The 16,218-nt window shown below is 35.7% G+C and overlaps 1 protein-coding gene across 1 annotated transcript; it reads left to right on the top strand.

Annotated features, from left to right (window-relative positions):
* Window positions 1-430: 430 nt before the first annotated feature.
* On the top strand, window positions 431-1,695 carry Agtr2 (angiotensin II receptor type 2). Its single transcript, XM_020152329.2, has one exon. It carries the CDS (start codon window positions 461-463, stop codon window positions 1,550-1,552), a length of 1,092 nt encoding a protein of 363 aa, XP_020007918.1. The 5' UTR covers window positions 431-460; the 3' UTR covers window positions 1,553-1,695.
* Window positions 1,696-16,218: the final 14,523 nt, after the last annotated feature.

The following is a 16,218-nucleotide window of genomic DNA, read 5'->3' as shown; positions in this document are numbered from 1 at the left end:
GGCAGCAGTGTGATTTCTAGAAAGTACACAGATGGAGATATATGCTCAAGTGTTTTTGAAATATTATTTTTTCTTATTTGCAGTTTTTTCTTATTTATTTCCCACCTTTCTTATCTTTTAAAATATTAATTTCTTTAAACATTTCAAAAATATGGTAGAAAAGATGGGCAAAAGGTAGTTTTGTTAAGAATTTTCAGTCCCTGAGGCTAAAATGTCTTACTTCTTGCTACTGAGAAAATAGTTTTTTTCTTCCTCAAGAGGCAAAATCCATGCTCACTTCACAGGCATGGTCCTATGGTCCTATTTCATGATATTTTCTATATTTTCCCATTTTTTGCTTTTGGCAAACTTTCAAAAATCCTAATGACTTAAAACTACTGTAAGCTTTGTATGTGTATTAAGACCTCTATTTTTCTTCCCTGCAGAAGGTGTAAGAATTAGGAGTTGCTGATCTTTCAATATGAAGGACAACTTTACTCTTGTCACCATCAGCAAAAATGTTACCAGCAGTATTCACTTTGGAGTTGTGAATGGATCTGTCAACAATGAGTCTACCTTTAATTGCTCACATAAACCATCAGATAAGCATTTAGATGCAATTCCTGTTCTGTATTACATTATTTTTGTGATTGGATTTCTTGTTAATACTGTTGTGGTTACACTGTTTTGTTGTCAAAAGGGTCCTAAAAAGGTTTCCAGCATTTACATCTTCAACCTGGCTGTGGCTGATTTACTCCTTTTGGCTACTCTTCCTCTCTGGGCAACCTATTATTCTTATAGATATGACTGGCTCTTTGGACCTGTGATGTGCAAAGTTTTTGGTTCTTTTCTGACTCTGAACATGTTTGCAAGCATTTTTTTTATTACCTGCATGAGTGTTGATAGGTACCAATCAGTCATTTACCCCTTTCTATCTCAAAGAAGAAATCCTTGGCAAGCATCTTATATAGTTCCCCTTGTTTGGTGTATGGCCTGTCTGTCCTCATTACCAACCTTTTATTTTCGAGATGTCAGAACCATTGAATACTTAGGAGTGAATGCTTGTATTATGGCTTTCCCACCCGAGAAATATGCCCAATGGTCAGCTGGGATTGCCTTAATGAAAAATATCCTTGGTTTTATTATTCCTTTAATATTCATAGCAACATGCTACTTTGGAATCAGAAAGCACTTACTAAAGACCAATAGCTATGGGAAGAACAGAATAACCCGTGACCAAGTCCTGAAGATGGCAGCTGCTGTTGTTCTGGCCTTCATCATTTGCTGGCTTCCCTTCCATGTTCTGACCTTCCTGGATGCTCTGGCCTGGATGGGTGTCATTAATAGCTGTGAAGTTATAGCAGTCATTGACCTGGCACTTCCTTTTGCCATCCTCCTGGGATTCACTAACAGCTGCGTTAATCCCTTTCTGTATTGCTTTGTTGGAAACCGGTTCCAACAGAAGCTCCGCAGTGTGTTTAGGGTTCCAATTACTTGGCTCCAAGGCAAGCGAGAGAGTGTATCTTGCCGAAAAAGCAGTTCTCTTAGAGAAATGGACACCTTTGTATCTTAAACCTGGTATGGAATGCATGTAATCAACATTGCTACTTGTTTTGAGGCCTAGCTGAATTATCTTTAAATGGCTTTAGTGAAATAAGTGTTCCCCTTCCCTGATACATACTCTTCCAGAACAGGAAATGGAGTATAACTATAAATTTTACCTTCCCATGACTTTCAGGAATAATCCATTGTTTTTATGGTGTATCAGTGCAAGATCATCATTGGTGAAGCATATCTATAACCAAGAAGTAATTGAGCATCTATCTCAAATTATAATTTATAATAAGTTGTGAGTGATGATTTGGGTTTTCAGATTTCTCCTTGAAAAATGCTGGCATTTCTTAGTGGAGTTTTACACCCATTTTCATCAGCTTTCATTCCTGTTGAACAAGCATCAGATTTAACATGTCTCATTATTCACAAGACAACATAGTACAAGAGATGAGCACTAGTATCATATATTATTCCATGCAGAGTATATTACAATTGGTTGGTACTAGATTATTCAGGCTCTAGGCATATGCTTTCTATTGTTAAAGAAATTATGAGCTCTATTTCTTTTAACCTTTCACTTAAGCATAGCTTTGTACTTATACATAGCTACATTTTGAGTAAGACTAGGAATATAGGTTATATCATATTTACTGCTACATTTTACCTTATTTTTTGCAGCTATAGAAAGTAAAATGTATAGTAAAACAGAATTTCAATTAAGAAATATTTTAGTATTCACTAAACTTTAAAAACTTTGTATCCATTTTTTCTATTGGTTAAAAGTTTCTATTTTCTCTGACAGTTTTTTGAACAATAAGTAACTGTCCATTGTTACAAAATGTAAAGGTCAATTTTACATGTTTGACTTTTTGAATGTGGTGTTTATATATAGGACTTTGACTTGATTTTAATTTGATGCTTTGGTTCTGGGTTGCTTCCCAAAATATATGGGTGGATTCTTTAACTCTTCAACTTGTAATAAACCCTAAACTGATATAAGAAAAGCTTATGTTAGAATAACATTTTGCTACTCCCTTGAGGGACAAAAAAACCCAGCAAATGACAACTTTAGGTCAATGAAGTAACCTGTCAGGTAGAGCAGTACAATATGGCTTTCAGAATACAGTCCTCTGAGGCAAAATTAACATTTTGAGGCTTTAACATCTCTGCCAGGTTCCAGCTATCAGTTGAAGAATTCTCTCACACCACTTCTTAGTAAAGTCCTAATTTCATGTAGCCATATTATTTCCAATAAAAACAAATAGCCAAATGTATAATCAATTATGACTTCATGTTTTAAATAATTTTTGAAACATCTCATATAAATAAAATTTTTGGAAGATTATGTGTGCTTATTCTTTTTTAAACTGCCTCCAAGTATAGATTTTTATCTTCTTTTGTATTAGTAACCTCCATTCAAACCCCACTGATACTGCTGAGGTTTAGACTGCATTTCAGAATATAGACCTTGAGGGGTTGTTGCCATACCCTTCTAGTCTCTCTATCTTGACTTCTGCTGCAACCTACTATTAACTATGAAATCAAACTCCACATTTCTTATCATGCTAGGCATGAACTTACAAGATTTTACCCTTCCCAGCCTCTCTGGCTTGTTTGTCTCTGTCATCCCTCCCTTGCATCCTCTGTCGAGTACCACAAAATGATTTGTTGGTTTTTAAAGGCCTAGTGCTCTTTTATGTCTCTCTGCTTTTGTTCACACAACTCTGTCTTCCTGAATACCCCTCCAGTTGCCTCCCCCCACCATCCTGGGCCTCTCATCCAATTGATGAATGCCTACTCTGCTTTCAGCACTCAGCTCATGTTATTTCCTCTACCACAATCATTACTAGTATACTAATTATATGCCCCTCCCCTACTCTGTCCCTTAAGGAACAGAATTGCTTCTCTCCTTGGGATTTTAAGCCTGGCTTCTGCTTTCCTAGGAGCCTAGTATTGAATCCTGAGTAGTTGTTTTCCCATTGCTTTTTCCTGGGAATAAGAAGTCCATTGAGAGGATGGTGCAAGATTATATGAACTCTGACTATAGGAATGTATGAAGGTATAAATGTCCTCTTTCCTCTTTGAAAATGTGAATTTCAGGTGAGCTTCTCAGAAAGCATGTAAAATTTATTATTCTCATTTGACCACTTTTCAAGGTTCACATAATCTGCTTTCTTTTTCTTGATTTCACCTGTATTCATTCAATTCTAAAACAATACCCAGGAAATACATAAAATCAACAGCAATAATAGCTTTTATGAGGCAAGCATTATATGCTGGGCACTATTTTGATCTCTGCTTCCCAATTAGCTGGGATTACAAGTGTGAGCCATTGCATTTGATGATTGCTATTCTGAATGGGTTGAGAGGGAATCTCAGTGTCTTTTGGATTTGCATTTCCTTTATAGCTAAAGATGTTGAACATTTCTTCATGTATTTATTGGCCATTTTTACTTTTTCTGAGAACTGTCTGTTCAATTCATTTGCCCATTTATTAATTGGGTTATGTGTTCTTTTGATGTTTAGTATTTTGAGCTCTTTATCTATTCTGCATATTAATCCCTTATCAGATAAATAGTGGCAAAGATTTTCTTGTATTCTGTAGGCTGCCTCTTCATTCTAGTAACTATTTCCTTTGAGGTGCAGAGCATTTTTAATTTGATGCAATACCATTTGTCAATTCTTGCTCTTATTTCTTGAGCTATTGGAGTTCAGGCATTTCTTTTGAGGAAAAATTATGCTGATATGAACTTTAGCTCCTTGAAATGAAATTGCATAGCAATACCAGAGAAATTCATACCTTATAGCTTAGAGAAAGAACATGTATTTTTTATTATGGGGAAGGAAATATTGCATCCACATTTTATATACCTAAATCAGGTTTATTAAATACAATCTTTTTCCCCCTGATATTTTTGAAGCTGGTATCAAAAATGATAAGAAAATCAAAAGCTATTTCACTCTATTTTAACTTTTCATCCTTTTACTCCACAGGGTGGAAAACTGGTGGCCTCACATGTCAATTAAAGAAAATTGCAAACTTGACAAAATGAATTAACACACAAGATTACTGGAGCAAGAAAGGGTTTAAATGATAAGGAAAATATAAATTTAGTTATTTTGTTAATTCCCAGATAAATGATATCAGCTGCGAAAATTCATACAACACCAGAAATTCATAAGTTGTCACTAAAACATCAACCTTAAAACATCAGTGGCCCAGAGATGTGTCAACTAGTTCACTTGCATACACATACCTTAGCATCCCTGGAAAGCAAATTCTTTCTTTTTGAAATTCTTTCTTTCTGGGATGAGAGGATTCTTTTTAAAATTAGAAATAATTGGTATGCATATCTTATTATAGAGTCAATGATTATTGCTGAAATTTTTAACAATATTTCTATTTTAACGATTTAGATGAAAGTAGACACAACCATACCACCATTAGTAGCATGGGGTAAGATTATTATAGATACGGAATATATATATACACATATATATATATATGTGTATATATATACATATGTAATTCATTTTCCTTTTATTCACATCCATATTTGTTTGTTTGTATGATTTTTATTAGTGTATATTAATTGTACAAAGGGGTTCCACTGTGGCATTTCCATTCATGCATATGTTGTACTTTGATCAAAACCACCTGCTTTATTTCTCTTTCATAATTCTATCCCCCTCCACTCTAATTTTTTTTACACTTTTTTAGTGGGTTTCATTATGCTATTTTCATCCACAGACATAATGTACTTTGATATTATCTACTCCCTATCACACTCTCCCCTTCTTGCTTGTCCCCATTCCACATTATATTAATTATATGTAATATATATCTAGATTCTATATATGAAAGAAAATATGAAATATTTGTCCTTGGGAGCATGGCTGCTTTTACTTAAGATTATTTCATTTCCATCCATTTTCTTGCAAATTACATAATTTCATTTTTATTTATGACTTTTTCTCTTTTTTATATACCAGAAATGTCCTTCATCATTCTGTGGTATGGTTCTTTTAATATTTAAAATATTTTGACCCTACACTCTTATCTCATTTACTAGAATGTTTTCTTTCTTCTGTCACTTGGTCCTTTTCTTCTATGATAAGTCCAAAATTCTCATGGCTTCAAGCAAACCCAGAGATCACACCTGGTTACTATTGTCCAGGAGGGGAAAACACTGGAAAATCTGATAACTTCACTGGCTCTTTCTTTGCAGCTGTGTTTGCTACATTGTTTAGTAGTTGAGAACAAGTGGCTCAGTAGTTTGGTACAGACTCTTGTCACTTAAGTAGTTTTGAAATGATCTATGCACAAACCACCTGGTAAGAGCTTAAGAGAAAGAAAAAGGAAACATTTTCTTCCTCCACTTATACTGAGTTTCTACTCACTTATAACTGATGCATACCACAGTAGACTTGGACCCAAATACATATTTCTTAGGCACATTCATGAAACCAACAACAATAAGCTGAAATTTAGCAGAAGGAATAGACCATACCAGGAACCAGTCTTCTTCCTTCACCAAACTCTCTTGTGTAGTTGGAGCAGGCTTTATGTTTCAAACCTATCCTCAATAAAAATGAATATCCTTGATTGAGGGAGAGAGGTGGCTAGCAGGGTTGGTGTTGCTTCTTGATGACATAAGCAAGGACCATCTCAGTGTATGAGATACACAGCAATAATTTTGAACTTCTAAGAAGAGGGCCCAGTTCTCTGTTCCCTTTCTTTCAGAGGGACCTTACCTTTTCCTCCAAAAGCTAACCTTAACATTTCAATGTGTAGAGGAAACACTTGGTACAGATCCATTTGCCTAAAAATATTGGAACCATCAGACTCATGTTAATCCTCCAAATATCTTTAGTCTTCTCTTAGAGCAATGGATCCTGTTTTTCTACACTCACATATCAAAAGAGCCACAAAACTTCTTTGATGTTCTTTGATCTCATAATAGCTTGAAATATTTGTAAATAACAAATTTGGAGTTGTATTTTTTATATCTCCAAGAAATAGTAAAAATCTGCCTCACTGGGTATATGCTGTTATCTTTTTCCCCCACCCAAATTCACGTTTAATACCCAATGCAACTGTATTTGGTGATACGACTTTTAGGAAGCAATTAAGAATAAAGGAAGTCATAAGGGTGGAGTTCTAATATGATAAGATTGTGGTTTTATCACAGGAAAATATCTTTCTACTCTCTCTCCATTCACAATGAGGAAAGGTCATGTGAATAAATAGTGAGAAGCCCACCATCTAGTCTGTAAGCTAAAAAGAGAATCCTCTCCAAAAGACCTGACCATGCCGGCACCCTGAATCTTGGACTTCCAGTCTCCAGACCTGTGAGAAAATAAATTTCTGTTGTTAATCTGCTGATTCTATGGTTTTTAAAATGCTATCTTAAGCAGAATAATATTTTGGTACTAAGAATGGCACTAAAGGTACAGAATTTTAAGACTGAGTTTTCTGATTCTGGGGTTTCTGGATTTAACTCTCTAACCTGATTACATTTAAAGATGCTAATTACTATTTCTAGTAGTAAAGAGAGGTCTGATATTTCATGACATGATCTAGCAATGGAGATACACAGGATATCACCATTGGGTATTCTTAATCAACCAATTATAAGCAGCCAAGAGCTTAGTGACTATGTATATGATATTTTTGAGAATTTTTGGTGAACTAATCTATGTAATAGGATTGGCTGGTTGTTTCTAATTCCTCTAGACAAAGTGACAAAAGAAAAGGATGAATTCAGGAATTTGAATTCCCAAATCGAGTGCCATATGAATGACTTGAAAACTTCAATCTGTGCTCTGAAGGTGACCCTTATTTTCTATAACTGCCAGGCTCAGGTTGCTAAAATCAAACCCAGAATTTCATTCTGTCACTCTGAATTACAATGAAGTTGAACCACGAGCCTCAAAGAGTATCTTCTATTACACAAAAAGTATTGATTAAGAGCTAGTGGAACCATATAGATTGGAATGGATATGTGTGGAAAGACTACGACAAGTCCTTTTAGCCAGTGGAAGGCACTGTCTCCTCAAAGAATGTAACCTATTCACTCCCATTGGAAGCAGTTTACCTACCTCCAGTGGAAGTGGCTGCTGCACTCCCAATCGTAGTGGGTTCCTCACCTTCCCGTGGCATTAGCATCTCTACTTGCATTTGAGGAAATAACCTGTGCACAACTTGAGAAAACTGTAATGCCCCTTACCCCCAGTCAGTTGCCATGGAAGATACTGCTGAATTTTTCTTAAGACCCATCCTTACCACCCCATTTATTTCTAGACACACACACACACACACACACACACACACACACACACACACAGACTCAAGCCCCATCAGGCCCCTAATGTTGAGGTATAAAATGTAATTCCTAAGGAGTTGTACTACACTCCAAAACAACCACACTACTTGAGTTTTCTAATTGATACAAGCCAAAATCTGCAAGCATGTGGGAATGGATATTAAGGATATTAATGGATATTAAGGATATTAAGGATAGTGTTTTTAGAAGTGAAATAGGAAACCTATTAGATTCTTCTTCATTTGTATAACCAGAAAAGTTCCAGGTCAAGTGAATAAAAGCCTTATTTGAAACACAAAAACAGATTCATGACCCCTTGACCTAGAATTGAGCCAGTTTATAGACCCAGAACTCCTTAAATGAAAGGGAGGATGGGCCTCCTTGAGGAAAGATTCCAGCACATTAAACAAAATCCATATTGTTAGTCTTTTTTCAAGTCACCTCCAAAGAGACCTGTATCCTCTTACCAGGGTAACTTTACATTGAGGAAAAGGAAATAATCAAATCTTTTACCGACTATTGACCACTGGTTCTGAATGAACTAAAACTATTTCCATGAGACTTAAAATGTCACTGTCATACTACTAGTCATACTAAAGGTTATGGAGTTCAGGTGATCCATGGAATTTTAGCTCGGGTCCACCTCACAGTGGGCCCATAGGTTTCTGAACTCCTGCTGGAGCTATTTATCCACTTACAGAATGTATCATTACAAAAGGTATACTCACATGCTGGCAGAATTCCCACTATTATGCCATTATGGCCAGTGGAAACCACTAGAATTGTCTTTACTTACAAAAATAGCAAACAAAACAATATTCCATTCTTGTAGTGATTGCAGAGATTAGTGTCAAAATGAAGAACATGAAAGATGTAGGGGTGGTGATTCCTACTACATCTCAATTCAACTCTTTTATTTCAACTTCTGTACACAACACAGATGGATATTGGACAATAACAGTGGATTGTTATAAGCTTAACCAAATGGTAACTCCAACTGTAGTATTACACCAGATGTGGTGTCATTGCTTGAGAAAATTAACACATGTTATGGTGTCTGCTATGAAACTATTGATCTGGCAAGTGTTTTTTCTCCATTGTTGTAAATAAGGCCCACCAGAAGCAGTTTGATTTCAGTTGAAAAGGCCACAATACACTTGTATTCATTTAGTGTACACACACAAACAAATGAGCATCATACCTGCATACTTCAGTCAGTACACTGTGAGCACACTTCTATGCTAATATTTTATGCTATTACTTGAGGTTTCTATAAAAAAAGTGTGCTAATTTTGTTTTTAAAAACAAATATTCTCTGAAAGACACAGTCAAGATAATGAGTAAGCAAACCACAGACTGGGAGAATTATTTTCAAAAGACATATATAGTAAAGGATTATTATTAAAAAAATACCAAGAAATCTTAAAATCTTGAGAATAAGAAAACAAGCAATCCAGTTGTAAATGGGCTAAAGGCAGAAATAAACCCATGCATCTACAGTCAAATGAGGTTGACAAAGGTGTCAAAAACACACATTGGAGAAAAGACAGCCTCTTCAATAAATGGCACTGGGAAAATTCAATATTCACATGTAGAAGCCTGAAACTTGATCCATATCTCTTTGCCTGCACTGAAACAACCTGAAATGAAACTCTGAAAGTATTAAGGGAAAACAATTCAAGGTAATGTTAGCAGCAAGGATTTTTCTGAATAGGACTCCAAAAGGACAGGAAACAAAAACAAAAATTGACAGGGTTATATCAACTCAAAAGCTCCTACACTGTAAAGGAAACAACCAACAGAATGAAGAGACAGCCTACAGGAAGAAAATATTTTGTAGCTCCTCATCTAACAGAGTTAACATACATAATATATATAAGAATTTAGCAAGCTTAGCAACAAATATCCAAGAAATTCAATTAAAAATGGGCAAATGTTTTGAATAGACAGTTCTCAAAAGAAGAAATATGAAACTGTGTGTTCTAGCACATGTGTGTAATCCCAGCACTTGGGAAGCTGAGGTTGGAGGACTGAGAGTTCAAAGTCAGAGTGGGCTACATAATAAGAGTCTGTCTCAAAAAAAGAAGAACGATAAATGAGGCAGGAAAGGGTAGAAGAAGGGTGGCTGTTGATCAATGTGTCTTATATTCAGGTATTGGAACCTAACAGTGAATCCCATTAATTTATACATTTAAGATGTATTAGTAATGAAAGGGAAATTGTCAAACCAATAAAATTATATTTTGACAGAAGTAACATTAGAGACACTTCTCATTTGAAAGTTAAAAAAATGGGCTAAACGTCTGGACATCTCACCAGAAGATATTCAGATGGCAAATAGGTATTAAATGGGTGATATCTTGTCATTGGGTAATTGCAAATTAAAATGAAATACTACTTCGCACCTACTAGAATAGCAAAATCCAAAATATGGATAACACTACCATATGCTGGCAAGAATGTGAAGAAAAATGAGCTTTCATTCATTGCTAGTTGGAATGCAAAATGGCACAGCCACTTTGGAATACAGTTTGGCAGTTTCTTTCAAAATTAATTATATTCTTACGTGATCCAGCAGTTGTGCTCTTTGGCATTTGCCCAAATTAATTGAAAACATTTATCCATATAAAAATTTGCAGATGGATGCTTATAGCAGTTTTAGCTATACTAGCCCAAACTTGGAAGTAACAGAAATGTCTGTCACTGTGTGAATAGATGAGCTGTGGCAATGCAGACAATGTAATTTTATTCAATGCCAAAAAGGGATAACCTTCCAGTCAGTCATGATGGTATACACTTTTAAGCTCAGCACTCCGGAGGCTGAGTTAGGAAGATCGTGGATTCAAGGACAGCCAGGGCTATATAGCAAGACCAGGCAAGAAGAGAGAAGGAGGAGAAGGAAGAGAGAAAGAGGAGAAGGAGACGGAGGAGAAGAAGATTAAATAAATAAATAAGCCAGAAAGCCATGAAAAAATATGGAGAAACCTTTATTTATTTATTGTTGTGCTGAGTGGGGATACATTGTAGCACTTTAATTCACCCTTTCCCTGCTCTCTTTCATTTCCCCTACCCTCACTCCTGGAACAATTTCAACACGTATCATTTTTGCATTTACATACATATGTATACATTATTTTACTGTATTCATCCTCCTACCCCTTTCCCCACCATCTCCTCCCTCCCACTGGTGGTTCGCCCCTCCACCCCTGGCAGAACCTGTTCTGCCCTCCTGTTCTCTGATTTTGTAGAAGGAAAAGCATAACAGATAAAAAGAAATACATGACGTTTTTGCTAGTTTGAGATAAAGATAGCTACACAGGGAGAGTCCTTGCATTGTTTCCATGTATATACATATTACAACCCCAATTGGTTCATCTCTACCAGTCCTCTTCATTCCTGCCTAGTCCCCTTCTCATGGTGGCCCTGGTCAGTTTAAGATTTCTATATTTGTTCCCATAGAGTAAGCACATCAACCACATTCAAGGTTTTGGTTTCCTTCCCTTACCCTATCCCTCCTGTGTGCGGCCTCCCCTTAGTGTGACCCATGTACCATAATATTCCTGAATTTGTTTTAGGTCTATAATCCACATATGAGGGAGAACGTGTGGCTTTTGGCCTTCTGAGACTGACTAACTTCACTTAAGATGATGTTCTCCAGCACCATCCATTTTCTTGTGAATGACAAAATTTCATTCTTCTTTGTAGCTGAGTAAAATTCTATTGTGTAGAAATACCACATTTTCTTAATCCATTCATCAATAGTGGGGCATTTTGCTGTTTCCATAGTTGGCTATTGTGAATGATGCTGCAATAAACGTGGGTGTGAAGGTGACTTTGTAATAACCTGAGTTGCATTCCTTTGGGTATATCCCTAGGAGTGGTATTGCTGGATTGTATGGCAGATCTATTTTTAATTTTTAAAGAGCTTCCATATTGTTTTCCATAGTGGTTGTACTATCTTACATTCCCACCAACAGTGTATAGCAGTTCCTTTTTCCCACATCCTCGCCAACATTTGTTGTTGGTGGTGTTCTTGATGGTAGCTATTCTAACAGGAGTGAGGTGGAATCTTCGTGTGGTTTTGGCTAGCATTTCCTTTATGGCCAGGGATGGTGAACATGTTTTCATGTGTTTTTAGCCATTTGGATTTCTTCCTTTGAAAAAGTTCTGTTTAGTTCAGTTGCCCATTTCTTTATTGGGTCATTGATTTTTGGGGAGTTTAGTTTTTTGAGCTCCCTGTATATTCTGTTTATCAATCCCTTGTCTGATTTATAGCTAGCAAAGGTTTTCTCCCATTCTGTGGGAAGCCACTTCAATTCAGAGACAATTTCTTTTGTTGTGCAGAAGCTTCTTAATTTCATGTAGTCCCATTTGTCAATCTTTTCTCTTAGTTGCTGAGCCACTTGAGTTCTTCTGAGGAAGTCCTTGCCTATTGCTTCCAGTGTATTCCCTTCTCTTTCCTGTACTAGCTTCAAGGTTTCAGGTCTTATAATTAAGGTCCTTAATCCACTTTGAGTTGATACTAGTATAGGGTGATAAACAAGGATCTAGTTTCAGTTTTCTGGATGCAGACACCCAGTTTTCCAAGCAACATTTGTTGAAGAGGCTGTCTTTTATCCATCATATGTTTTTGGCATCTTTGTCAAAAATTACATGGACATAGCTGTGTGGATTCATATCTAGGTTGTCTATTCTGTCCTACTGGTCTTCATATCTGTTTTTGTGCCAGTACCATGCTGTTTTTATTGCTACGGCTCTGTAGTGTAGTTTGAAGTCAGGTATTGTGATACCTCCAGCGTTGCTCTTTTTGCTCAGTATTGCCTTGGCTATTCGCAGTCTTTTGTGTTTCCAAATGAACTTTAGCATAGATTTTTCAATTTCCATGATGAATGTCATTGGAACTTTGATGGGAGTTGCATTGAACATGTAGGTTGCTTTTGGTAGTATAGCCATTTTTACTGTGTTGAATCTGCCAATCCATGAGCATGGGAGATCTTTCCACCTTCTGTAGTTTTCTTTGATTTCTTTCTTTAGTGGCTTGTTGTTCTCCTTATAGAGGTCATTCACATCCTTTGTTAAATTTATTCTTAGGTATTTGATTTTTTTTTTAGGCTATGGTAAATTTGTCTTATATTCTTTCTCTATTTGCTCATTGTTGGTATATAGAAAGGCTACTGATTTTTGTAAGTGAATTTTGTATCCTGCTACTTTGCTGAAGCTGTTTATGGTGACTAGGAGTATTTTTGGTGGATTTTTCAGGTCTTTTAGGTATAAGATCATGTCACCTGCAAATAGGGATAGTTTGACTACTTCTTTACCTATTTGTATTTCTTTTATTTCTTTTCCTGCCTTATTGCTCATGCTAGGAATTCCAAGACCATGTTGAATAGGAGTGGAGAGGGTGTGCACCTATGTCTTGTTCCTGACTTTAGGTGAAATTGTTTCAGTTTTTCCCCAATAAGTATGATGTTGGCTATAGGTTTGTCATATGTAGCCTTTATAATGTTGAGTACATCTCTTCTGAAATTTCTAGTTTCCTCAGAGCTTTTGTTGATTTGCATTTGTTGAACCATCCCTGCATCCCTGGAATAAAGCCAACTTGGTCATTGTGTATAATCTTTCCAATGTTGTTGGATTCACTTTGTCATTATTTTATTGAGGATTTTTGTATCAATGTTCATTAAGGAGATTGGCTTGTAGTTTTCCTTTTTGGATGTGTCCTTGTCTGGTTTTGAGATGAGAGTAATATTGGCTTCATAAAATGAGTTGGGCAGTGTTCTTTCCCTTTCTATTTCGTGGAAAAGTTTAAAGCATGTTGGTATTGGCTCCTCTTTAAAGATCTGGTAGAATTCAGCAGAGAATCCATAAGGCTCTGGATTTTTCTTTTTTGGGGAGACTCTTATTGCTGCTTCAATTTCATTGCATTTTATAGATCTGTTTAGGTGATTAATATCCTCTTGGTTCAGTTTTGGTTGATCATATATATTTAGAAATTTGTCTATTTCTTCTAAATTTTCTAATACATTTGAATATATGTTTTCATAGTAGTCCCTGATGATTCCCTTTATGTTTGTTGTTATCTCCCCTTTTGCATTTCTGATTTTACTAATTTGGGTTTTTTCTCTCCTCATTTTAGTTAGGTTTGCGAGGGGTTTGTCAATCTTGTTTATTTTTCCAAAGAACCAGCCTTTTGTTTCATTGATTCTTTATGGGTTTATTTATTTATGTTTTTGGTCTCTATTTTGTTGATTTCAGCCCTTATTTTTATTATTTCTCTCCTTCTGCTTGTTTTGGGTTTTGCTTGTTCTTTTTTTTTTTAGGAGTTTGAGATTTAGCATTAGGTCATTTATTTGAGATCTTTCTGTGTTTTTAATGCATGCACTACTGGCTATATACTTTACTCTTAGGACTGCCTTTGCTGTGTACCATAGGTTTTGGTAGGTGGGCTTTCATTTTCATTAGCTTCCATGAAACTTTTGATTTCCTCTTTTATTTCTTCTATGACCCACTGATCATTAAGCAATGTGTTGTTCAACCTCCAATTGTTTGCATATTTTCTGATGTTACTTTTGTTGTTGAATTTTAGTTTCATTGCATTGTGATCAGATAGTGTTCAGGAGGTTATTTCAGATTTTTTCTACTTGTTGAGACTTACTTTGTGACTTGAGGTATGGTCTATTTTGGAGAAACTTTCATGGGCTGCTGAGAAGAATATTTATTGTGCTGTTGCAGGGTGGAATACTCTGCAGTCATCTGTTTGGTCCATTTGATCTATGGTGTCATTTAGTTCTAGGATTTCTTTGTTGATTATTTTCAGGATGACTTACCTATTGGTGATAGAGGAGTATAAAGTCTCCCACTATCACTGTGTTCAGGTCTATATGCAATTGTACATCCTTTAGTATATGTGTAAGGAAGTTTGGTCCATTGACAGTGGGTGGATGTAAGTTGATGATTGTTATTCCTCCCAATGTACTGCTCCTATTATTAGTGTGAAGTGACCTTCTTTGTGTCTTTTAACTAATGTAAGTTTGAAGTCCACTTTGTCTGATATAAGTATTGCTAAGTCTGCCTATTCTGGGGGGATACTAGCTTGCTAAATCTCCTTTTACCCTAAGCAGTGTTTATTTCTGTCAATAAGGTGTATCTCTTGTAAACAACAGATTGTTGGATCTTCCTTTTTAATTCAGTTTGCCATATGCAGTCTTTTGATGGGGGAGTTGAGTTCATTAACATTCAGTGTTAATATTGATAGGTATGTGGTGATTCCTGCCATTTAGTTGTTTTTGTTGTTTAAGGATTTGTGTGTGTACAGCTGATTCAATGCTAGTACTTGTTTGTTCTTCTCCTGAGGTTTAATACTTTACATCCTTTTGTGGTTTTCTTTCAGTGCTCAAAAATACCTCATTTCATGCCCTTCTTGCTTTTAGGATTTCTATTGAGAAATCTGCTGTTATTTTGATGTGTTTGTTGTTGTTTGATGTGTTTATCTTTATATATTATTTGTTGTTTCTCCCTTACAGCCTTCAATATTCTTTCTCAATATTCTTTCTCTGTTATCTGTCATTTTAACAATAATATGCTCCAGAGATGTTCTATTTGTTCAAGTCTTTTTGGTGTCCTAGAGCCTTCCTGAACCTAATGGATAATTCTTTCTCAAGATTTGGAAATATTCTGCTACTATTTTGTAGAATATATTACATATCCCTTTGACTTGCACCTCTCCTTCTTCAATGCCTATGATTCTCAGGTTTGGTCTTTTGATGGAGTCACTGAGTTCTTGCATATTCCTTTCACAGCTCTTGAGTGTTTTGTCTAAGAGTTCTTCTGTTTTTTATTAATATCTATTTTATCTGAGATTCTGTCTGCCACTTGTTCTAGTCTGCTGGAGTGACCTTCCACTGTATTTTTAAATTTGATTTAACAGAGTTTTCATTTCCAGGATTTCTGTTTAATTTTTTTCCCTGAAGTTTTCCATATCTTTGTTCAACTCCTCTTTCATATCTTGTGTTGTCTTACTTATTTCATATATCTCCTTTTTATAGTCTCCTTTGTTTCACTTTGGTGTTTGTTGAAGTTATGAGTTCATTTAGTTATTTGTGGTTTTCTCAAGTTTTTTTTACTTGTGGTGTCTTTATACTGCTTGAATGCATACTGTACATTCTGTTTAACTATCTCTTGTAGCTTGGAGAGAACTTTAATGCATTTGAAAATATCAGTAGTGTAGCTTCAGCATATATCTGAAGAAGTGTAAATCAATACATGAGAGATACTTGCTTTTCCATACTTATTACAGCTCCATTCTTAATAGCTAAAGTATGGGATCAGCTGAGCTGTCCTACAAATGATGAATTAATAA

Source organism: Castor canadensis, chromosome X (assembly GCF_047511655.1).
Source record: "Castor canadensis chromosome X, mCasCan1.hap1v2, whole genome shotgun sequence".
NCBI lineage: Eukaryota > Metazoa > Chordata > Mammalia > Rodentia > Castoridae > Castor > Castor canadensis.
The sequence above is the reverse complement of the archived record's forward strand: the minus strand, read 5'-3'. Positions and strand labels throughout refer to the sequence as shown.

Bases quoted from the DNA above. Each gene is read 5' to 3' on its own strand.
- Agtr2 (XM_020152329.2), top strand. From the start codon at position 461: ATGAAGGACAACTTTACTCTTGTCACCATCAGCAAAAATGTTACCAGC.